Raw genomic sequence first — 25,068 nt, 5'->3', positions numbered from 1 at the left:
TGAACTTCCCCTCCCGGGCATTCCTGTGGGTGTCTAACACATGTTAGTTTCACTTATAGAAAGTAACTTTTCCAAACAAAGTAGATACAATGCTAATGTAGACACCTTGTGATTATTAGTTTTATATTGTAGTGAATATTACGAACGTTCAGCGTATTGAGCAGTGAAGATGTCTTCCTCTTAACCAGATACCTATGAGACTGACGTGTATAATCCTGAGGCTCCCAGCATCACCATCAGCTCCAGGCCAATGTACCGCCATCGTGTCAATGCCCAGAGGCCCAACCTGATTGGTCTCACAATGGGGGATGTGGACCAGCCACAGAGAGGTAGACCACGTATCAGTCCGTTTATAAAGATGTCATCAGTGATATATAGTCTAATGATGTTTTTAATATTTTAAATGCATTAAAATGCAGTAGCAATGCCTTTTTTTGTGCATGTTCATTTCCAAACTCAGTTGTCTGTAGGGGTGTAACGATTGATCGATATAGCGATGTGCTAAAACAATTTTCGTTGTAGTTGTGCAATGACAATAAAGTCCTATCCTATCCTATCCTAGATGGATTTATATTCCTTAAATGCGAGTAAATCAATCTCTGCTCTGCTAGTTGGTCTTCCAGAAAATGTATTTAAAAGGTAATTAGTTGATTTTATCGATACTAGAAAAGAAAACCTTGGCTTTAAGGACGGCAGACTTTACGTAAAGTTATTTTTAGCACGTTTTAAATTCATAAAAACGTACAACCCTACGAGAATCCGTTCGCCTGTCTGTGACGTCATCACTAGGCGCCATCAGTCATCAAACCAAGTATGGTGAGTACATGAAGAAAAGCAGGCAAACGAAAAAATGAATGATAAACCATTGCGTGGAAAACCTGAAAGACAGAGATTTAAGTTAAAAGTACCAATGATAGTCACACACGCACACTAGGTGTGGCAAAATTATTCTCTGCATTTGACTCATCACCCTTGATCACCTTTTAGGAGGTGAGGGGAGCAGTGAGCAGAAGCGGTGGCTGTTTCCTGGAATCATTTTTGGTGATTAACCACCAATTCCAACCCTTAATGCTGAGTGCCAAGCAGGGAGCTTATGGGTCCCATTTTTATAATCTTTGGTATGAGTCGGCCGGGGTTTGAACTCACAACCTACCCATCTCAGGGCGGACACTCTAACCACTAGGCACTGGGATGTTCTTAAAGGCCTACTGAAATAAGATTTTCTTATTTAAACGGGTATAGCAGGTCCATTCTATGTGTCATACTTGATCATTTCGCGATATTGCCATATTTTTGCTGAAAGGATTTAGTAGAGAACATCGATGATAAAGTTCACAACTTTTGGTCGCTAATAAAAAAGCCTTGCCTGTACCGGAAGTAGCAGACGATGTGCGCGTGATGTCACAGGTTGTAGGGCTCCTCACATCCTCACATTGTTTATAATAATAGCCACCAGCAGCAAGTGCAATTCGGGCCGAGAAAGCGACGAGTTCCCCATTAATTTGAGCGAGGATGAAAGATTTGTGGATGAGGAAAGTTAGAGTGAAGCACTTAAAAGAAAAAAGAAAAGGCGACGGCAGTGTGAGCGATTCAGATGTTATTAGACACATTTACTAGGATAATTCTGGAAAATCCCTTATCTGCTTATTGTGTTAATAGTGTTTTAGTGAGATTATAAAGTCATACCTGAAAGTCGGAGGGCTGCGGTGAACGCCAGTGTCTCTGAGAGTAGCCAATGGAGGAGCCAAGATCACAGCTTCAGGAGGAGGTCGCATAATCAACTCAAGAGCCGACTTAATATCACAATTTTCTCATCCAAAAACTTGCTGGTTGACATAGAGAAACATGTTCGCTTGACCGATCTGTGTTAAAGTTTCACAACAAACAAAGAAACACCGGCTGTGTTTCGGTTGCTAAAGCCAGCTGCAATCCACCGCTTATTATGGAAAAAAAATGCAATTTATAGTCCAAAAAATACGGTAATTCCCTTACAAGAAATAACAGGAAAATATGAAACTTCACCCGCAGTTTATGTCACACAAAAGTTAATAAATCCATTTCCACTCACTGAATCGTTTCGGATCATATCGTTTTAAAAATTAGGGGTGCAACGGTACACAATCAGTTTTTTTCAATTATTTATTTACCAAATTTGCAAAATCTTCAACCATAAATATTTTTCTTAGTGGAATATTTGATGGGAAGTAATCGGAACCTTGGATAGGTCAATAATTTATAATAACATTGATTTTGATTCAATATTATGTTTTCAGCAATGACAGTTTGAAAGAAAAAAAACAGCTTTGTTTCATTAGTCAACGTTGCAACTTTTTCTAAATTAAATTTAGCCTTTAAGTTTTTTTATTTCACTTTTGTTTATGTTTTTGTTTATTTTAAAAGTATATTTAGAATGTGCCGTGGGCCTTTAAAACATTAGCTGTGGGCCGCAAATGGCCTCCGGGGCACACTTTTGACACCCCTGCTATAGGTAATAAAAAATACAATCTGATAAATGTATGGGTAAAAGCAGAGCCTGGTGACGCATGCGCGTTTATCATAACTCTCTCGCTCTCTCTGTCTCTGCCCCTCCCTCACGAATGCTGCTGCTGCTTGCACAAATTGTGTTGTTTTTAACCCCTTCTTAACCCTGAACGTACATTGAAAATACACACAACCCTAACTTAAAATGCCGGACATTTGAGGCATTTAAGAAACTCCACCCGGACAGCCCCGCAAAAGAGGACATGTCCGGTGAAAAGAGGAGGTATGGTCAGTCTATCGTAGTCCGGTCGCTGCTAGCATACTGTCTGTTGTGCCTCGGTGTTTAATGTTTACACAACGTGCGGTACGCTACTTAATATGTCCGTGTGGAAACTCCTTCGGATGGAGGGTCTTCCAGCTCTGGCTTTTACTTGTTGTCCTAAGCCCGGTCGCTGCTAAAATGTGTACTCGTTCGGTACACCTCCAAACCGAAAAACAAATACACGTACCGTTACATCCCTACCAAAAATATTTATATATACCGGCCCTGAATTGTGTTGGCAACCACAAACATCAAATCAAATCCTTGTTGAAATGAATCGTTACACCCCTAGTTGTCTGGTTTTACCAAAGAATATTGAGCTGTCTGAATGTGTCCTTGTACAGAATTGACCTGTCAGTCTGTGTTCTTCTCCAGACAAGGTTCCAAACAACAATATGAGGATCGTGATGGACTCTGGCATAAGAAAGAGACCAGTTGGTCCACATGATGGAGGCATTGTGCACAAGAAACCTTGGTTTGACAAGTACGCACAGAGTAACCAGTAAATTATAATGAAGCATATCTTCGATTCAGCACAGCTACGGATTTTATTTTTCTGTCAAAGTATCCTCAATGAAGTTTTTTTTTTTTTTTTTGCCAGGCCTAACTATAACAAGCCCAACCACCTGGGCTACTACAGGAGAGGCCCATTCAACTCCCCCAACACAAAGCTGCTGGTTCGGCAAATTCCTCCCGAGCTCAACAACATCAGCAAGCTCAATGATCATTTCAGCAAGTTTGGAACCATCGTCAACCTTCAGGTGGGTCAGCCTTTAAAGGCCTTCTGAAATGAGATGTTCTTATTTAAACGGGGATAGCAGGTCCATTCTATGTGTCATACTTGATCATTTCGCGATATTGCCATATTTTTGCTGAAAGGATTTAGTATAGAACCTCGACGATAAAGTTCGCAACTTTTGGTCGCTTATCAATCAATCAATCAAATCACTAGTGTCTCAAAGGGCTGCACAAACCACAACACAAACCACTACGGTAAGCCCACATAAGGGCAAGGAAAACTCACACCCAGTGGGACGTCGGTGACAATGATGACTATGAGAACCTTGGAGAGGAGGAAAGCAATGGATGTCGAGCGGGTCTAACATGATACTGCGAAAGTTCAATCCATAATGGATCCAACACAGTCGCAAGAGTCCAGTCCAAAGCGGATCCGACACAGCAGCGAGAGCCCCGTTCACAGCGGAGCCAGCAGGAAACCATCTCAAGCGGAGGCGGATCAGCAGCGCAGAGATGTCCCCAGCCGATACACAGGCGAGCAGTACATGGCCACCGGATCGGACCGGACCCCCTCCACAAGGGAGAGTGGGACATAGGAGAAAAAGAAACGGCAGATCAACTGGTCCAAAAAGGGAGTCTATTTCTATAAAAAAGACTTACCTTTACCGGAAGTAGCAGACGATGTGCGTGTGACGTCACGGGTTGTAGGGCTCCTCACATCCTCACATTGTTTACAATCATAGCCACCAGCAGCTACAGGGATTCGGACCGAGAAAGTGACAATTTCCCCATTAATTTGAGCGAGGATGAAAGATTCGTGGATGAGGATATTAAGAGTGAAGGACTAGAAAAAAAAAAAAAAGGCGATTGCAGTGGGAGCGATTCAGATGTAATTAGACACGTTTACTGGGATAATTCTGGAAAATCCCTTATCTGCCAATTGTTTTACTAGTGTTTTAGTGAGATTATATAGTACCTGAAAGTCGGCGGCAATTCAAGGAAATATGGTACTTCCCCCTAAGAAACTGTACAGATTAATAATTGGTGCTAACCTGGACAAAAGTCCATATTTTAGTAAAAGAACGTACCGTATTTTTCGGAGTATAAGTCGCACCTGCCGAAAATCCATAATAAAGAAGGAAAAAAACATATAAGTCACATTTTTGGGGGAAATGTATTTGATAAAACCCGACACCAAGAATAGACATTTGAAAGGCAATTTAAAATAAATAAAGAATAGTGAACAACAGGCTGAATAAGTGTAGGTTATATGAGGCATAAATAACCAACTGCTATGTTAACCTAACATATTATGGTAAGAGTCATTCAAATAACTATAACATATAGAACATGCTATACCTTTACCAAACTATCTCTCACTCCTAATCCATAAATCCCATGAAATCTTATACTTCTAGTCTCTTACGTGAATGAGCAAAATAATATTATTTGCTATTTTACGGTAATGTGTTAATAATTTCACACATAAGTCGCTACTGAGTATAAGTCGCACCCCCGGCCAAACTATGAAAAAAACTGCGACTTATAGTCCGAAAAATACGATACATGTTGCTATTGGAGTAACAATCTCCTTGTTATCAAAACAACACAACAGCAGCGTGTGAGCTGCTACAGCAGGCGAGGTAATCAAATCTCTCCGCATCCATTTCTCAAAAGGTTTTCCATATTTTATTTTCGCATATTTAAATTGAACTCTGCCTAAACTTGTCTTTGCGTGTTTGTAAAAAAAACAGACAAAAAAATCAATGGATTGAGCCCGCTGAATGGTGATCTGCACAATTCCCCCCCGGCTAACTGCCATGTTTTGAATGAAAAAATGTGTGATTTTTAGGTGGCGTACCAGAACGACCCAGAAGGTGCGCTGATCCAGTTTGCATCCCCAGATGAGGCCAAGCGGGCCATACAAAGCACAGAGGCTGTCCTCAACAACCGCTTTATTCGGGTCCATTGGTTCCGTGAGAACGGAGGTGATGGTCACGGCCAGCCTTACCCACAGCAGGTGCAGCCCCCGCCTGTCACAGTAAGACTTGAATTCATACTCTCTACCCACAATAAGTAGAAATCATAACCAGTCTCTCTAAAGCTCCTCATCCTTTGCATTCTTTACACACACACACACTTCTTATTTTCAGTCTAACAGTCTAACAAAAACATATTCAAACATGGATCACGATTCAAAAATGAATAACATGACTGAAACAGGCAGAAGCAAAAAACACATACAATTTTTTACATTCAATCAAGTTACCTTTTCTAATAATTTTGTAATACAAAAAGAAATATAGTCATTCAGCATTTACATGTAAGTTGCCCTTTAACAAATAATACAAAAATATGTACTTACACACATGCACTTTTTTGTAAATAGATAAACATACATACCTTCTAAATACAACATTTAACCAAACAAACATACATTTCTAGTTCACATAACTTTTTAAAATACATTGTGACATGTTCTTTTTGGAATGAAATACTGAGTCACTCATTTTTATTTTTTTTACCACAAATGCATGTCACCTTTAGTACAGCATGGGCAGTTAGTAGGGCTGTGAATCTTTGGGTGTCCCACAATTCGTTTCTATATCGATTCTTGGGGTCACGATCAAATTTTTTCGATTCGATTCTCGATTCAAAAACGATATTTTTCCGATTCAAAAGGATTCTGTATTCATTCAATACATAGGGTTTCAGCAGGATCTACCCCAGTCTGCTGACATGCTAGCAGAGTAGTAGATGTTTTTTAAAAAAGCGTTTATAATTGTAAAGGACAATGTTTTATCAACTGATTGCAATAATGTAAATTTGTTTTAACTGTTAAACAAACCAAAAATATGACTTATTTTATCTTTGTGAAAACATTGGACACAGTGTGTTGTCAAGCTTATGAGATGCCATGCAAGTGTAAGCCACTGTGACACTATTGTTCTTTTTTATTATTATTTATGATAATGTCAGTGAGGGATTTTTATTCACTGCTATGCTGAAATTATAACTAATATTGATACTGTTGTCGATAATCATTTTGGTTTCACTACTTTTGTTTTGTTCTGTGTGGTGTTTGTGTCTTGTCAATCGCTCTGTTTATTGCAGTTGGTCACATGACAAGAAGCAGTCCTTTTTTTAGCGTAGAATTTATGGTGTTTTTCTTACCATAAAACTTCTTTTTTTTTTTTTTTACCGTAAAATCTACAGTTTTTTTTTTAACCAGAAGATCTAGTCTTTTTTTTTTTTACCGTAAAATCTGCTGTTGATTTTTTCAGCAAGAAAATCAATAGTAATTTTTATTTTTTGTATCGTAAAATCTAAAGTTTTTTTTCTTGTAAAATCTATAGTCCATCCATCCATCCATTTTCTACCGCTTATTCCCTTTGGGGTCGCGGGGGGCGCTGGTGTCTATCTCAGCTACAATCGGACGGAAGGCGGAGTACACCCTTGGACAAGTCGCCACCTCATCGCAGGGCCCAAAAAATCCATAGTCGTTTTATGTTTTTTTACTGTAAAATCCGAGGTCATGTTTGTTTTTGTTTTTTTTAAATCAAAAATTTTTTTTCGCGTAAAATGTATGGTTTCTTTCTTATCGTAAAACAAGTGCAATTATTTAGAACAACGGTAGGCATGAAAAACACATGTATGTTGTCTTTAAATTGAAGTGGAGTGGTATTTTTGTTTTGTTTTTACCGAGCTTCTAGTTTTCAGAATCAGAGGTGGGAGTCTTTGAGCACCTCACGATTCAAGTACGATTCCAAAGCTACGGTTCAATTAAACATTGATAGTTGATGCATCTTTAGTTTAGGTATATTGATGCAGTTTTACGTTTCTTTTTATTTTACAAAATGAGTGCTTATCACTTGCAACTTAAAAAAAACAGTGCATTTGTAATACAAAACAGTTGAATTAATTCCCACATTTATTAAATTAATAGAAATGTTTGCAAACCTGTAATGTAAGTGCCTTAAAATAAAGGAGTGGGTCGAATCTTTCGGTGAGGTGGATCGTTACAGTCAGCCACATTTGAGAACTGTCCGCATAACTTTATTTAGAATAAATAAATATTAAATTATTGACGTTTACTAATCAATTTTATAATCCTCCATGTCCCAATTGTTATGCCCCATGACACAGTAAGTTGAATGATGCGGACACGCTTTTTACTGGATACTTTCTAATACACTTCTGCCTTGGAGACTTTGTATGTGTGAGTAATATGCAACTATAATTATTTCATACTTGTTATTTTTGAGAAATGTGCTGTTTTGCACTGGGGCGGCATAGCTCAGTTGGTAGAGCGGCCGTGCCAGCAACTTGAGGGTTGCAGGTTCGATTCCCCGCATCCGCCACCCTAGTCGCTGCCGTTGTGTCCATGGGCAAGACACTTTACCCACCTGCTCCCAGTGCCACCCACACTGGTTTAAAATGTAACTTAGATATTGGGTTTCACTATGTAAAAGCGCTTTGAGTCACGAAAGAAAAGGGCTATATAAATATAATTCAATTCAGTTCAATTCAATACTGTTCAATAATTAATACCTATGTCTAGCTTGTGTGCTATTCTGTGCTTAGCTGTTGTGTAGATGCTAGCTCCGAGTAGCCTACAGCCTGGCATGTTTACCTTTTGAGAATGACTTTAGTAAAATAGAAGGACTTGTGTGCTTATTGGAGGACATTTACATGTTAACTGCCTGTCCAGCTTTGCACAAGCAAACACTCTGCTTGTATCGCACATGATATCACACACAAAACATTGCAGGACTGCTTGTATAACACATGATATCAAACACAAATTAACATGCTGCAGGACTGCTTGTACCGCACATGATATCACACACACTGCAGGACTACTTGTATCGCACATGATATCACACACAAGTCAACACGCTGCAGGACTGCTTGTATCGCACATGATATCACAAACAAGCAAACACGCTGCAGAATAGCTTGTACCGCACTTGATATCACACACAAACGATTAAACACGCTGCAGGACTACTTGTATCGCACATATTACACACAAGTCAACACGCTGCGGGACTGCTTGCATCGCACATGATATCACACACAAGTCAATATGCTGCGGGACTGCTTGTATCTCCCATGATATCACACACAAGTAAACATGCTGCAGGATTGCTTGTACCGCACTTGATATCACACAAGATAAAACACGCTGCAAGACTACTTGTATCGCACATGATTTCACACACAAGTAAACACGATGTGGGACTGCTTGTATCGCACATATCACAGGTGTACATGTTGCAGGACTGCTTGTATCGCACATTATATCACACACTAGTAAACATGCTGCGGGTCTGCTTGTATCGCACATGGTATCACACAGAAGTAAACACGCTGCAGGACTGCATGTATCGCGCAGGATATTACACAAAAGTAAACATGCTGCGGGACTGCTTGTATCACACATCATGTCACACACAAGTAAAGACGCTGCAGGACTGTTTGTATCACACATGATATCACACACAAGTAAACACGCTGCAGGAATGTTTGTATCGCACGTGATATCACACACAAGTAAACATGCTGCAGGATTGGCTGTACCGCACATGATATCACACACAAGTAAACACACTGCAGGGCTACTTATATCGCACATGATATCACACACAAGTAAACACGCTGCAGAGCTCCTTGATACGCACATGATATCACACAATTTACATGCGAGCGCCTATCTGATACTGTTTTCTTTTTTTATATTTTTGCTGATATCTGACCGATATCAATATCGGGTCGGGACACCCCTTATGGCAGTAATACTGGAACAGTTTGTGCAGGCAGGGCCGCCTTCAGAAGTTTTATCTTCTGCAGCTAATATCGAATGAAATCTTTTCAACATTCAGCAGCCCTCAGCAACATCGTTGAAACAGTCCGTCAAAGATCGCCTTGGGCCTCTTCTCACTGCAAACTCCGAGCCTTCCCAGGACTCCACCGTAGCCGCCCAGGTGTGTGTGGCCACTGCTTGTGCAAGTCTGCAGTAGATGTTTATACTTATTAACTTGTTACTCTCATACCGCTGCAGAATTCTGCCAAAGCATCAGTGAAGGAGCGTTTGGGTTTCTCCACCAAACCCGCCACTCCTGTCGAGAAGGCAAGTCGTCTTCACTTAGCCATGTTCTCTTCCTATGCATTGTGTAAAGGTCTTGTGTCTACATTTTACACGGTTTCAGGTGTTTTCTACCTCTGCGGGCCTTTCCAAGACCGTATACAATCTTGCAGCCGGGAAAGCTGTCCAGAAAACCACAGAGGATGCCCTGAAGAAGAAGCAGGTGAGAGGAGAAATGGCAATAACATTAATGGAGGTTTCACTCAAAACCACCCGTAACAGCCTATTAGCTGCACTACTGGGATTATTCTGCTGCAAGGAAGTCCACTTGAAATGGAACCCCTTTCCCACTGGGATCCATTTCATTTAGAGTTGCAGAGGTTTGTGCAGAAGTTTTAGTAGGTAGAAGTAGTTTTAGGGCTGCAGCTATCATTCATTTTAGTAATCAAGTGGGAGTGTAACTATAAACGGTATGAATGATAACTCCCAAAGGTTAGTATCACCATTTTAAATAATGGAGCAAAACCTGATTGATACTGCGCTTTGTTAAACTCACGGACTGACTGGCGCCAGCTCGCTAGCTCAAATGCTAACATGAAAACAAGTGACATTAAGGTACATCCATCCATCCATCCATCTTCTTCCGCTTATCCAAGGTCGGGTCACGGGGGTGCAGCCTAAGCAGGAAGGCCCAGACTTTCCTCTTCCCAGCCACTTTGTCCAGCTCTTCCCGGGGAATCCCGAGGCGTTCCCAGGCCAGCCGGGAGACATAGTCTTCCCAACGTGTCCTGGGTCTTCCCCGTGGCCTCCCACCGGTTGGACGTGCCCTAAACACCTCCCTAGGGAGGCGTTCGGGTGGCATCCTGACCAGATGCCCGAACCACCTCATCTGGCTCCTCTCTATGTGGAGGAGCAGCGGCTTTTTTTTGAGTTCCTCCCGGATGACAGAGCTTCTCACCCTATCTCTAAGGGAGAGACCCGCCACACGGCGAAGGAAACTTATTTCCGCCGCTTGTACCCGTGATCTTATCCTTTCGGTCATGACCCAAAGCTCATGACCATAGGTGAGGATGGGAACATAGATCGACCTGTAAATTGAGAGCTTTGCCTTCCGGCTCAGCTCCTTCTTCACCAGAACGGATCGGTACAACGTCCGCTTTACTGAAGACGCCGCACCCATCCGCCTGTCCATCTCACTAAGGTACACACCTCATTTTAAACATATATAAACATGTCTGAGTAACTAAGATATTCAATTTTGAACCTACAAGAATATGACAGAGTGATGGTTCTACACTCAAAGGTAATACAAGATTGCGGTGTTTTAACGGTGCGTTCAAGGACCGCTGAACAGAGTAGGACACAACGCCCGCTAAAAATAATTAATCTTGATATATTTTTATTAATTAGGCACTTTTCATTTAAATACATCTTAAATTGCTATAGTCCAAAGCAATATTTAAAACAATGAAAGCATTAAAATATTTAACATACTAAGTAACTAAACACTATCAGTAACACATAACACAAAACATGCAAAATAATAGCTTTTCTAACAATGTGTCTGTTCAATTTAGACATTAAAAAAGTATTGATTCAAATATATCTGTGTGTGTCTTCCCCAAAGTAAGAACTGAACTGGGCAAGAAATCATTTAGGTTTTCAGCACCAAAGGCTTGGAATAACCTACAATCCAATATTCAGTGAAAGGATTGCAGTCGACCTTGTCTGTATGCACATGTGTGATGTGAGCAAGTTTTAATGTTGTAAATGTGATGTTTTATGTGTTGTTTACTGTTTTTATTGTAACCTAGGCTGCCTTATTGGCCAGGTCTCCCTTGGAAAAGAGATCTTTGATCTCAATGGGATTTTACCTTGTTAAAGAAAGGCTAAATTAAAAAAAAACAAAATAAATAAACACACCAGCAGCGAGCAAAATTATGATTTCAAACAAACAGATTTCAAGTAAAGGAGTGGCCAGCACAATCCCCGAACTATAATCCCACAAAATATTTCTGAGCACACAGAAATATTTTGTAGATGTTTGTTTTCATAACTTAATTGTTTCCAAACGGTGTCTGTAACATGGCGGTAAAATGGCTGCTCAAACAAACAAAAGTCATGGTCATGGACCCACTAGCTGCGCAATCTCGCTCTCCAATCAGCTAAACTTGACTCAGTAACTCAACGGTGACGTTTTGGTGAATTTAAAAAATTGAAACAATACAAAAAGAATGCTGTTGTAAGTTAATAATCCTAACAAATACTTGTGAATGTGTTAGCATATTAGCTAAGGCTAAAGACGCTAGCTTCATTACATTACGATAGCACGCACAAATATGCATGAAAACACTCCTACAGACATCACACATTAGACAGAGTAGTAAGAAATAATTGTTTTATATATATTGTAAAACTTATAAACGTTGCTTTGAGTGATAAATGAAGAATCCAAATGAGTAGAAACTCTGAAAACAGAACAGCACTAACGGCTCAAAGCTTTAGACAGCAGGAAACATTTACTTAGCCGCACCTGCACTGAGCAAACCTGTCCAAAAGATGGTGCCACGGCACAAGTTATACCACACAATTTCAGTCTCTTTGCATGTGTTTTAATGAAAACTATTGTCAATATGTCTGTCAGCGAAGAAATATCCATGAATTAGCCGCACCGTTTTATAAGCCGCAGAATGCAAAGCGCAGGAAAAAGTAGCGCCTTATAATCTGAATTTATGGTAAATATGAATTATCGCACCAAATACAATATAATTCTTTTTCAAATTATTTCTTTTGTCATTATCAAAATAAATACTGAAATATCTGCTTGACATATGATTTCAAATCAAGATAGCCATCAAATTATACATGTAAAAATGATAATAGATTTTATTGTAAAATAGATAGTCTCCCATCTTCTCATGTTTGAAGAGAAAAGTGGAAGATAAGAGTGTTTATTTTCCCAGGCTCAGAAAGAACTGTTTGTTCCTTTTTGCAGCATATTACAGTTTGTTTTTCCCCCGTAAAATTCTGTCGACTGAGCCACTCGTTTTTACCGTAAAATCAACGATTGTTGTTTTTATTGTGTAAATTGAAAAAAGGCACCATATTATTTTTAGGTAATAAACTGGCAGCTCAGTTGCCAGATTTTTACCATAAAGTTTTTTTTTCCATTTAGTGAATAGTATTCACAGATTTTTTTTTTTTCAGTCCCTGAAAAAATATAAAAAACGCATCGGCAAATTCATAATTGTAAGAGCAGACAGGTCTAGCGATGTGGCCCTCAATGAAAAGCAGTTTGACGCTACTGCTGTGGAGCAACTGTACTCCATAATTGTGCTTCCAGAAATGGATGAGATGTTCAGATGATGTCCAAGGGTGTGCATTGTGGTTATCTACATAATATATATATATATATATATATATATATATATATATATGTATATCTAACTTGTTAACTCTGAGTGTAAACATAACTTGGCCCTAAAGAAATTAACTATTAACTGAAAGGAATAGGGGATAAGAAGATTCTGGGGAAGTTATGTGATAAACAGGAGGGAAATGTTAGAATAATTATGTGTACGTTATTCTAACAGATGTATACCTTAAAAATGTGTTCAAAATAATTGTAAGAGCAGACAGATCTAGCGATGTGGCCCTCAATGAAAACCAGTTTGACGCTACTGCTGTGGAGCAACTGTACTCCATAATTGTGCTTCCAGAAATGGATGAGATGTTCAGATGATGTCCAAGGGTGTGCATTGTGGTTATCTACATAATATATATATATTTTTGGTCTGTATCAGCAACAAGGGTATTTTCATTATTTGCTTTATTTCATTTGACAGCAAGCCCTAAGGTTACAGCAAGATGTAAGGAAGAAGAAGCAGGAAATACTGGAGAAGCACATTGAAACACAGAAGGTAAGAAATAGTGATTAAACGATAAAAACCTTATAAGGCATATTGTTTTAGCTTCACTTGAGGAGTGCACTGATAGTTTTTCAACATTCCAGGAACATGTCAGTTTGATTGCGCAATGTTGTCTTTGTACCGTCGGGCGTTGCCCCCTGAATGTGGCCACCTGTCGTCCGCAGCTCCTCATCTCCAAACTGGAGAAGAACAAAGCGATGAAAGCCGAGGATAAAGCCAAGATCATGCAAACCTTGGGCACCCTGACCAAGAGCATCACCAAGCTCCAAGAAGAGATAAAAGGAATCTCGAGCAGCCGCAACCTTCTGCACGCAGCCAAGAGCAAGGCCCAAGTAATCCTGTTACTCACTGCTTGTGGGATTTGTAGCACAGAGTTGACTTTGTCTCCCGTCTTCTTATGTTTGAAGAGAAAAGTGGAAGACAAGTGAATGTTTATTTTCCCAGGCTCAGAAAGAACTGCTTGATGCAGAGCTGGACCTCCACAAGAAGACTCAAGCTGGGGAGGACACAGCTTTGTTGAAGCTCAAGTACACCCAGCTGCAAATCGAGGTATTCATCATCAACTCTCACCACTAGGGGGCACTCGTGCACCATTGTGGATGACTCACATGATTCATATTTTTGGTGCTCCCACACAGGCGGCTAAAAGGGGACTCCTGGCACCGGGCCGGGGACGGGGCCGAGGGGCGCCAGCTCGAGGCCGCGGCGCTCCAAGAGCCCGGGGACGGGGGAGCAGAGGGCGGGGACGAGGCGTCTCACTGCACGCAGTCGTGGACCATCGACCACGAGCTCTTCAGATCTCTGGTTTCACCGAGCCCGAGCGAGTAGATCTGCTGCCACACTTTGCTGTAAGTCTGCTTATTCTGACACAGCAGTGAGATGGTCACATGTTACAGAGCCACCCATTGGAATTTTTTAAGGCCGATATTTGGAGCCTAATATTCATTTGCAGTAAAAGTTATTGAAACGTGTATTTCAGTCCACTTTTTATGTCACAGCCTTTTTCCAAAATGGAATAAATTCACTTTTGTCCTCAAAATTTCACACACAACATCCCATAACGACAACGTGGACTTTTTTTTTTTTTTAATTTATGAAAATATATAGAAAAATAAAAAAATTACATGTACCGTATTTCCTTGAATTGCCGCCGGGGCGCTAATTAATTTAAAACCTCTTCTCACTCCTGCGTTTACCAAAGGCATGCGGTAGAGGCAAGCATGCGCTAAATATTTTAAAACCTTTTTTCACTCCGGCGCTTACCAAAGGCATGCGGTAAATTTAGGCCTGCACTTCTAAATTTAAGTGTGATGTAAGGATACCATCATGAAAAGCACATTTAATAAAACAAGTTTATTATGGTCTTACCTTTACTTATAAATGAAGTCCATGCACAGATCTTTCTGATCAAAAGCATCAATAACTTGTTTATAGAAGTCTTCCTTATCTTTCTTCAGTTTCAAAAGTCTCTCGTCTCAATGGAGATCTTCCTTTATTACCTCCTACTTCGATTGAAAGTCCAGTTTAGAAAAAACGTTTTATTTTAGATATGTAATCCTCCACGTTAAAAGTGCAAGCGAGAGGGAAAACATAAACGATCGCTTCTCACTCTTGCTGCTTGTTGTCACTTCTTCCGCAGCCGAGTAGTCGCAAGAAGGATCACTAGCGCCCTCTACCACCAGGCGGGAGTCATTTAATGACTCATATTTGACACACGCAGCTACGGTATATGAATAAATCATAGCTGCTTACTATGGGTGTAACGGTACGTGTATTTGTATTGAACCGTTTCGGTACGGGGGTTTCGGTTCGGTTCAGAGGTACATATAAGTAGCGCACCGCACGTTTTGTAAACAATGCACACCGAGGCACCATGAATTGATTTACGTGGACCCCGACTTAAACAAGTTGAAAAACTTATTGGGGTGTTACCAATTGTACGGAATATGTACTGTACTGTGCAATCTACTAATAAAAGTTTCAATCAATCAAAAAAACCACACACGGCATGCTAGCATCGGGCTATGTTAGACTGACCATACCTCCTCTTTTCACGGGAAATGTCCAGGGTGTACCCCGCCTTCCGCCCGATTGTAGCTGAGATAGGCGCCAACGCCCCCCGTGACCCCAAAAGGCAATAAGCGGTAGAAAATGGATGGACGGATGTCCAGGTGGAGTTTCTTAAATGCCTCGAATGTCCGGCATTTTAAGTTATGGTTGCGTGTATTTTCAATGTACGTTCAGGGTTAAGAAGGGGTTAAAAACAAAAACAAAAGTGGTGCGCGCAGCAGCATTCGTGAGGGAGGGGCAGAGACAGAGAGAGCGAGAAAGTTATGATAAACGCGCATGCGTCGCCAGGCTCTGCTTTTTATCCATTGATTTATCAGATTTAATGTTTTATTATCTAAAGCAGGGGTGTCAAAAGTGTGCCCTGGGGGCCATTTGCGGCCCACAGCTAATGTTTTAAAGGCCCACAGCACATTCTAAAAATACTATTTAAATGAACAAAAACATAAACAAAAGTGAAATAAAAAAGCTTATAGGCTAAATGTAATTTAGAAAAAGTTGCAACGTTGACTAATAAAACAAAGCTGTTTTTATTTCTTTCAAACTGTCATTGCTCAAAACATAATATTGAATCAAAATCAATATTATGAATTATTGACCTATCCAAGTTTACGATTACTTCACATGAAATATTCCACTAAGAAAAATGTTTTTGGTGGAAGATTTAGCAAATTTGTTCAATAAATAATCAAAAAATTTATATTTTTTTGATTTCTTACTGTATCGAAAATGAACCGAACCGTGACCTCTGAACCGATGTACGTACGGAACCTACATTTTTGTGTACCTTTACACTCCTACTGCTTACTGTTCTTTTTAGCATATTCAATAGCCTCGACCTTAAATCCTACTGAATAGCTCTTAATCTTCTTCCCTTTATGCGATTTCAAATTATTGAAATCAGCCTCGTCCATTTTGAAAATGATGACAGGTGAAGTGTCACTCGTGACGTGACGAGTTTGACCCTGTGGAAATTCTAGGCATATGCTAATTATTTTGCAAAACGAGTTTGACCCGGCGGAAATCCTGAGCCGGCGGTAATGTTAAGCATGCGCTAATTATTTTGCGAATCAAGTTTGACCCGGTAGTAATTCTAGGCAGGCACATACTATATACCCGGCAGCAATTCAAGGAATTACGGTATGTTAGTTTTTTACAGCCTTTGCTTGATACTTTGTTGATGCACCTTTGGCAGCCATTCTAGCCATTTGGCACATGGAAGCACAGTTCAAATTTAGAGGAATTATCCAGGATGTGATTAAGTATTTCCAGGTAGTGGTAGTGTTGTGGTGACCAGGTGATGCTTGGAGGATATATTGTGTTAAACATGTGTAAAGGTGACTATATGGCTGGTATTTTGTGTTTAGAGTGCTCTAATTATGCAAAAAAATTGAAAATTTTTTAGAAAAGTGGACACTTTTTAATGCTCTACTGATAAAAGTAGTACGTTGAGTAATCGTTTTTTTAAGTGGAAAATTGTTTACAACCTGTAGCCAATTAGCTGTGATAAACGAGGGACGACTGCATGTGTAATAGATTTGTTTCATAGCTCTTCTGTGGGTAATTGCAGTAACGGGTGGTGTTTAACTGGTTATTTAAATATTTACACATGATGTATATTTATGAAATGACAAATGTTCCATGTTGACCATTTTTAAGCAATTTGGAGAAATAGAGGACTGTCAGATCGATGACAACGGCCTGTCAGCAATCATCACCTACAGGACAAGAGCCGAGGCAGAGCAGGTGAGCTGCCCGCTAACTATATCTATTTATATATATATATATATATTATACTACAGGTATGTTCATAATAATAGCAGTGTGTTTAAAAATGTGAGTAAACCTCAAAATTATTCAAATAAATTGTATTTCACTGAAAATAAATGAATTGGGGACACTGCACATTTTATTTCAAAGCCAGAAAATTGGAAAAAAGTCACTTAATTTGACAATATTTGACAGAAAATCAAGAAATATAAAACTAAAAAATAGCAGTGTTGACATCTTTCTTTAAAAAACTCCAATGTACTGTATAAACTAAGAAAGGCTTGCAGATTCAACTTTCTTTAGAATTATTGATTATAGTTGCATAACCAAGGTTTCTGATAACTGCTTCACAACTGTGACACATGGAGTCCACCCACTTCTGGCATTGGTCAACAGGTATTGCAGCCCAGGATAATTGTACTACGTTCCACAATCCCTCTGAATTTCTTGGTTTTGCCTCATGAACAACATTTTTTATGTCAGACAACAAGTTTTCAATGGATTATGGTTTGGGGATTGTGCTGGCCACTCCATTACTTGAATTCTGTTAGTCTGGAACCATGATTTTGTGGGATTATGGTTCGGGGATTGTGCTGGCCACTCCTTTACTTGAATTCTGTTTGTCTGGAACCATGATTTTGCTCGCTTGCTTGTGTGTTTAGAATTGTAGAGAAAACCAGAGGAAATAAAATGGTTATTAAAATGATTACCCATTTCTCTTCTGTCACTTACTCTGACACCATCAACAAGTATACCAGGTGGGAGATTGACTGAATTACAACTGGCGGACACAGATTTGATGGTTTTCCAAAACTTCTTTGGGTGTTTGAGGTTTTCAGTTTTTATGGACAAATACATTTCTGATTTGACTTTCCGAAGGAGAGAGGTAAATTGATTTCTTGTCTAAAATTCAACCAATCTGCTTCTAACCCTGACTTGCGTGCCCTGGCCCAAGCAGCATTACGCTCATGCAATACATCTGACAGGTCCGATGTAAACCACAGATTGTCACGTCCTTTAACCCTAAATCTTCTAAAAGGGGCATGTTTTGTTCACAGTACTCAAGAAGTTTTCGTGAAAATATTTCCAGGCCAGTTCAACATTAACAAAAAGAGCAATTCTATCCCAATTAAAAAGATGCAAGTCATGTAAAAAAGCTTGCGTCTCAAATAATTTAATATTACGTTTTTCAAGAAGACGAGGCTTGCTTTTAGGAATCCTTGTGTCAGACACTACTGCAATCACACAATGATCACTCACATCATTAGGAAAAACATCAGATGCAACAAATTTAAAGGGCATATTTGTTAGAATTAAGTCAACGAGTGGAGCTCTTTGAGGGCATTTAGGATTAGGTCTTGTAGGGGAGTTAATTAATTGTGTTAAATTTAAAGATTGACTCTGTGCTTTCAAAGAGTCAGACACAAAAGTGAGCCAGTCCCAGTTCAAATCACCAACCATCACTATTTCATTGTATTTCAGTTGAGACAGAAGCTTCACAAGAGTAGATAGTGAATTATTAGGGGCAGATGGAGGACTATAACACCCCACTACCATAATGTGCTGATTTCTAGCTAATTCAATTTAAAGTGCTAACAGTTTGGAGTCATTGTCTTGTTGAAACAGCCATTTCGAGGGCCTTTCCTCTTCAGCGTACGGCAACATGACTTCTTCCAGTATTCTGATTTACTCAAACTGATCCATGATCCCTGGTATGCTATAAATAAGACCAACACCATAGTATGTGAAACATCCCCATATGATGATGCTTGCTTCACTGTGTACTGGGGCTTGAATTCAGTGTTTGCAGGACATCTGACAAACTGTCTGTGGCCCTTAGACCCAAAAAGAACAATCTTACTCCCATCAGTCCACAAATGAGTTTGGTTACAATGTGTGCTTTAGCAAATTGTAACCACTTCAGCACACGTCTTTTATTTTTTTTAACAATGGGACTTTGCAGGGGCTTCTTGCTGGGAGCTTGGCTTCACATAGATGTGGTCTGATTGTTACTGTACTCACAGGTCTGATTGTTACAGTACTCACAGGTCTGATTGTTACAGTACTCACAGGTCTGATTGTTACAGTACTCACAGGTCTGATTGTTACAGTACTAGCAGGTCTGATTGTTACAGTACTAGCAAGTCTGATTGTTACAGTACTCACAGGTCTGATTGTTACTGTACTCACAGGTCTGATTGTTACTGTACTCACAGGTCTGATTGTTACAGTACTCACAGGTCTGATTGTTACAGTACTAGCAAGTCTGATTGTTACAGTACTCACAGGTCTGATTGTTACAGTACTCACAGGTCTGATTGTTACTGTACTCACAGGTCTGATTGTTACAGTACTCACAGGTCTGATTGTTACAGTACTAGCAGGTCTGATTGTTACAGTACTCGCAGGTCTGATTGTTACAGTACTCACAGGTCTGATTGTTACAGTACTAGCAGGTCTGATTGTTACAGTACTCGCAGATGTGATTGTTACAGTACTCACAGGTCTGATTGTTACAGTACTCGCAGGTGTGATTGTTACAGTACTCACAGGTCTGATTGTTACAGCACTCACAGGTCTGATTGTTACAGTACTCACAGGTCTGATTGTTACAGTACTAGCAGGTGTGATTGTTACTGTACTCACAGGTCAGATTGTTACAGTACTCACAGGTCTGATTGTTACAGTACTCACAGGTCTGATTGTTACAGTACTCACAGGTCTGATTGTTACTGTACTCACAGGTCTGATTGTTACAGTACTCGCAGGTCTGATTGTTACAGTACTCGCAGGTCTGATTGTTACAGTACTCGCAGGTCTGATTGTTACTGTACTCACAGGTCTGATTGTTACAGTACTCGCAGGTCTGATTGTTACAGTACTCACAGGTCTGATTGTTACAGTACTCACAGGTCTGATTGTTACAGTACTCGCAGATGTGATTGTTACAGTACTCACAGGTGTGATTGTTACAGTACTCACAGGTGTGATTGTTACAGTACTCACAGGTCTGATTGTTACAGTACTCTCAGATGTGATTGTTACAGTACTCACAGGTGTGATTGTTACAGTACTCACAGGTGTGATTGTTACAGTACTCACAGGTGTGATTGTTACAGTACTCACAGGTGTGATTTACGGCACTCACAGGTCTGATTGTTACTGTACTCGCAGGTCTGATTGTTACAGTACTCGCAGGTGTGATTGTTACAGTACTCACAGGTGTGATTGTTACAGTACTCACAGATGTGATTTACAGTACTCGCAGGTGTGATTTACAGTACTCACAGGTCTGATTGTTACTGTACTCGCAGGTCTGATTGTTACAGTACTCGCAGGTCTGATTGTTACTGTACTCGCAGGTCTGATTGTTACTGTACTCACAGGTCATCTTAGATCTTAGATCTTTCTGGAGCTGATCATTGGCTGGGCCTTTGCCATTTTGGTTATTCTCCCATCCATTCCAATAGTCGTTTTTCTTTCGTCATTTGCTGTGATCCTTAAATAAGACCCACCTATTTAACACTTTTTTCCCCCACATAATCAATGACCCCACTAATTGAACTACGCACTGCTATTTTTTTTTTAATACGCCCCTTTCAGTAAATGATTCATTTTCACGGAATCGGCAGCATGCACGTCATGCCTGTTGGGTCTGTTGTTTTTTTTATACCTTTTACTGAACCTTCTAGAAACTTAGTTGCTGTGTAGAAGTTGACATTGTAACAAAAACAGTGATTTATCTTGCAAGTGGTGTGGGACTGCAATTATTTTGCACACCACACTGTATATACCTCGTCAACATACGTTTCCATCCATGTTTTTGCAACTGCAGGCAGCCCTTCACGGCCTCAGGTTGAACTCCCACTATTTACACCTGGCCTGGCACAAACCTGCCATCACGCTGAGTGCTGCGGATGCTAACGAGGCCGAAGCAGAGGAGGATGAGGTGGGTGCCAATTCATGTTTCCAAGGGGGTAAAAAAGGAGTCGGAAAAAGGTTATTAGGGGAGTCCTGATCGGCGTTACTTACTCCGTTACTTTAACTAGTAACGAGCAATCTAATTACTTTTAGTTCCGTTACAAGGCCGTGAGCGATGGCGTGATGTAGCGTGGCACGCTTATTTTGATGTGCTTCTATGTCAACAATGCAGCAAGTTCAATGCAAGAAATATTGTTACGCAATATAATGAACAACAAATCACTGATTGAGGTGACAAACCTGTCATCCAAACAATACCTTGTTTGTTGACAGCCATAGGAGCACATTCAATCTATTTATTGAGCAGAGGTAACACAATCTGGTGAAAAGATTCAGAAGAGCTGGCGTCAGAGCCTACAAAGTGCTAACTGCTAATGCTAATGTACACAGCTCTGTTGAAACCCTCGATGACGTCACACGTCACTAGGCAACAGGCCCCGCCTTTTAAAAGCACAGACTTTGCACAATGTGCTCCCGTATGAAACCTCTCTCAAGTGTATATGCCATCTATTCAAAGTTCTGCACACGAGTAACACGCTGCAGGATTGCTTGCATCGCACATGATATCAAACGCAAGTAAACACGCTGCAGGGCTGCTTGTATCGCACATGATATCAAACGCAAGTAAACACGCTGCAGGGCTGCTTGTATCGCACAAGTAAACACGCTGCAGGATTGCTTGCATCGCACATGATATCACACGCAAGTAAACACGCTGCAGGGCTGCTTGTATCACACATATCACACAAGTAAACACGCTGCAGGATTGCTTGTATCGCACATGATATCACACGCAAGTAAACACACTGCAGGACTGCTTGTATCGCACATCATATCACACACAAGTAAATGTGCTGCAGGACTCATTGTATTGTACATGATATCACAAACAAGTTAATGCGCTGCAGGACTGCTCAAATTGCACATGATATCACACACAAGTAAATACATCGCGGAACTCATTGCATTACACATGATAACACGCTACAGGACTGCTTGTATCGCACATGATGTCACACACATGTAAACACATTGCAGGCTGCTTGTATCGCACATGATATCACACGCAAGTAAACATGCTGCAGGACTGCTAGTGTCGCACATAACACACACAAGTAAGCACGCTACAGGACTGCTTGTATCGCACATGATGTCACACATGTGAACACATTGCAGGACTGCTTGTATCGTACATGATATCACACACAAGTAAACACACCGCAGGACTGCTTGTATCGCACTTGATATTACACAAGTAAATGCGCTGCAGGACTCATTGTATCACACATGATATCACAAACAAACTCGCTGCAGGACTGCTTGTATTGCCCATGATATCACACACAAGTAAACACGCTGCAGGACTGCTTGCATCGCACATGATATCACACACAAGTAAGCATGTTACAGGACTGCATGTATTGCACATGATATCACACACAAGTAAACATGCTACAAGACTGCATGTATCGTACATATCACACACAAGTAATCATGCTACAAGACTGCACGTATCGCACATGATATCACACACAAGTAAACATGCTACAAGACTGCATGTGTCGCACATGATATCACACACAAGTAAACATGCTACAAGACTGCATGTATCGCACATGATATCAAACAAGTAAACATGCTACAATACTGCATGTGTCGCACATGATATCACACACAAGTAAACATGCTACAAGACTGCATGTATCGCACATGATATCAAACAAGTAAACATGCTACAAGACTGCATGTATCGCACATATCACACACAAGTAAAAATGCTACAAGACTGCATGTGTCGCACATGATATCACACACAAGTAAACATGCTACAAGACTGCATGTGTCGCACATGATATCACACACAAGTAAACATGCTACAGACTGCATGTATCGCACATGATATCACACACAAGTAAAGATGCTACAAGACTGCATTTATCGCACATATGACACACAAGTAAACATGCTACAAAACTGCATGTGTCGCACATGATATCACACACAAGTAAACATGCTACAAGACTGCATGTGTCGCACATGATATCACACACAAGTAAACATGCTACAAGACTGCATGTATCGCACATGATATCAAACAAGTAAACATGCTACAAGACTGCATGTATCGCACATATCACACACAAGTAAACATGCTACAAAACTGCATGTGTCGCACATGATATCACACACAAGTAAACATGCTACAAGACTGCATGTGTCGCACATGATATCAAACAAGTAAACATGCTACAAGACCGCATGTATCGCACATATCACACACAAACATGCTACAAGACTGCATGTGTCGCACATGATATCAAACAAGTAAACATTCTACAAGACCGCATGTATCGCACATATCACACACAAGTAAACATGCTACAAGACTGCATGTGTCGCACATGATATCACACAAGTAAACATGCTACAAGACCGCATGTATCGCACATATCACACACAAGTAAACATGCTACAAGACTGCTTGTGTCGCACATAACACAAGTAAAGATGCTACAAGACTGCATGTATCGCACATGATATCACACAAGTAAACATGCTACAAGACTGCATCACATGACTGATACTTGCAGCATCAGAGAAGTGTCAGGAATGCTTGTAGTTCCTACATGGACCTCCAGAGGGAAGCATTGCACAAGAGGTGTGTTTCCACTGCTTGGTATCCTGTCAGTCTGCCAGAAACAAGTGAGAATAATCCTTCAATGATGTCTGCTCTGCCCGCAGTATCCTGAAGAATCCCTGAGTGACGAGGCCTTGCTGCAGGACGACGACGAGGAGGAGGACGACAACGAGCCTCGCTCCTGGCGAAGATGAAGATCTCCTGCAGTTTTATTTATTCCACTGCCTGTTCATTCATCCGCAGCCAAGAAACTTTGATTTTAATATGTTTTCCACAGGCAACCTTTTTTTTTATGCTCTTAATGTCGATTTTTTTTTTTTCCCCTTGGGATCATTTTGGATCATAGAAGTGTTAGTTTGTCCGTTTGTTACCTTTTGAACTCGAGCTTTTTGTGGAGTAGTACTACAGTATTGATCACATGTAAATATTTTATGTCTGCTTTGAAATAATTTGTACGAAAGCTTAGTTTCTCAGTTATTTGGCTTCAACTTTGAATTGTAAAAAAAAAAAAAACAAACCCAAAAAATAAAGAATTGAAATGGTCAGGAAACACTGCCAGGAAAAGGGTTGAAAAGAGAAAAAAGTATGGCAGTGAAAAGATTCACCCTTTAAAAAGTTGCAAATGACCATTTCAAAAAAACCAAAAAAAACCTTCATGTTCACCTAAAGAGCAAATTTCCTCAACAATTCCTCCTTGCTGTCTCCGTGAGGTAACAATACTTGTAATATGTCTGAATGGACACTGAAGGTAAGATGTCAGATAGTTGCAACATTTTCAAAGAAAACATCGTTTTAACATTCATTAAATTAACTTTGTTCTCTTTTTTTGCAGGTGCTGCTCATCTTCTGAAGAAACTATTCTTATTGTTGTTATGCACTGTGAATAGAATGTGACAGAAATGCACTTTAGTACAATCTACTTCTCTGGTTGAATATTTAATGAACATTGAAATCCTTTTAAATCCAGAAACAAAAATAAATCTATTGGAAGATTGAATGTTTTCCAAATGTGTCATTTACAGAAAACATGTTTTTTGTAATTTTGACCAAATAA

The 25,068-nt window shown here is 40.1% G+C and overlaps 1 protein-coding gene across 4 annotated transcripts in view; it reads left to right on the top strand.

The window, feature by feature from the left end:
• rbm26 (RNA binding motif protein 26) overlaps positions 1 to 24,668 on the top strand; it is a 50,424-nt gene extending 25,756 nt beyond the window's left edge. For 3 of the 4 annotated variants that reach the window (XM_061887623.1, XM_061887621.1, XM_061887620.1), the window contains 14 exons: positions 189 to 329; positions 3,179 to 3,287; positions 3,405 to 3,564; positions 5,394 to 5,582; positions 9,427 to 9,528; positions 9,606 to 9,674; positions 9,754 to 9,852; positions 13,475 to 13,549; positions 13,723 to 13,890; positions 14,003 to 14,107; positions 14,197 to 14,406; positions 17,285 to 17,371; positions 21,231 to 21,344; positions 24,119 to 24,668. In XM_061887623.1, the coding sequence (XP_061743607.1) occupies positions 189 to 329; positions 3,179 to 3,287; positions 3,405 to 3,564; positions 5,394 to 5,582; positions 9,427 to 9,528; positions 9,606 to 9,674; positions 9,754 to 9,852; positions 13,475 to 13,549; positions 13,723 to 13,890; positions 14,003 to 14,107; positions 14,197 to 14,406; positions 17,285 to 17,371; positions 21,231 to 21,344; positions 24,119 to 24,208 (1,718 nt within the window). In that variant the 3' untranslated portion in view covers positions 24,209 to 24,668. The remainder of the gene's footprint in view (positions 1 to 188; positions 330 to 3,178; positions 3,288 to 3,404; positions 3,565 to 5,393; positions 5,583 to 9,426; positions 9,529 to 9,605; positions 9,675 to 9,753; positions 9,853 to 13,474; positions 13,550 to 13,722; positions 13,891 to 14,002; positions 14,108 to 14,196; positions 14,407 to 17,284; positions 17,372 to 21,230; positions 21,345 to 24,118) is intronic. The other variant, XM_061887624.1, reaches the window with a different exon arrangement.
• The last annotated feature ends 400 nt before the right edge of the window (positions 24,669 to 25,068 follow it).

The sequence above is a fragment of the Nerophis ophidion genome, linkage group LG25 (genome assembly GCF_033978795.1).
Source record: "Nerophis ophidion isolate RoL-2023_Sa linkage group LG25, RoL_Noph_v1.0, whole genome shotgun sequence".
Lineage (NCBI taxonomy): Eukaryota > Metazoa > Chordata > Actinopteri > Syngnathiformes > Syngnathidae > Nerophis > Nerophis ophidion.
Note: the sequence above shows the minus strand (reverse complement) of the source record. Positions and strands in the feature narration are given on the sequence as shown.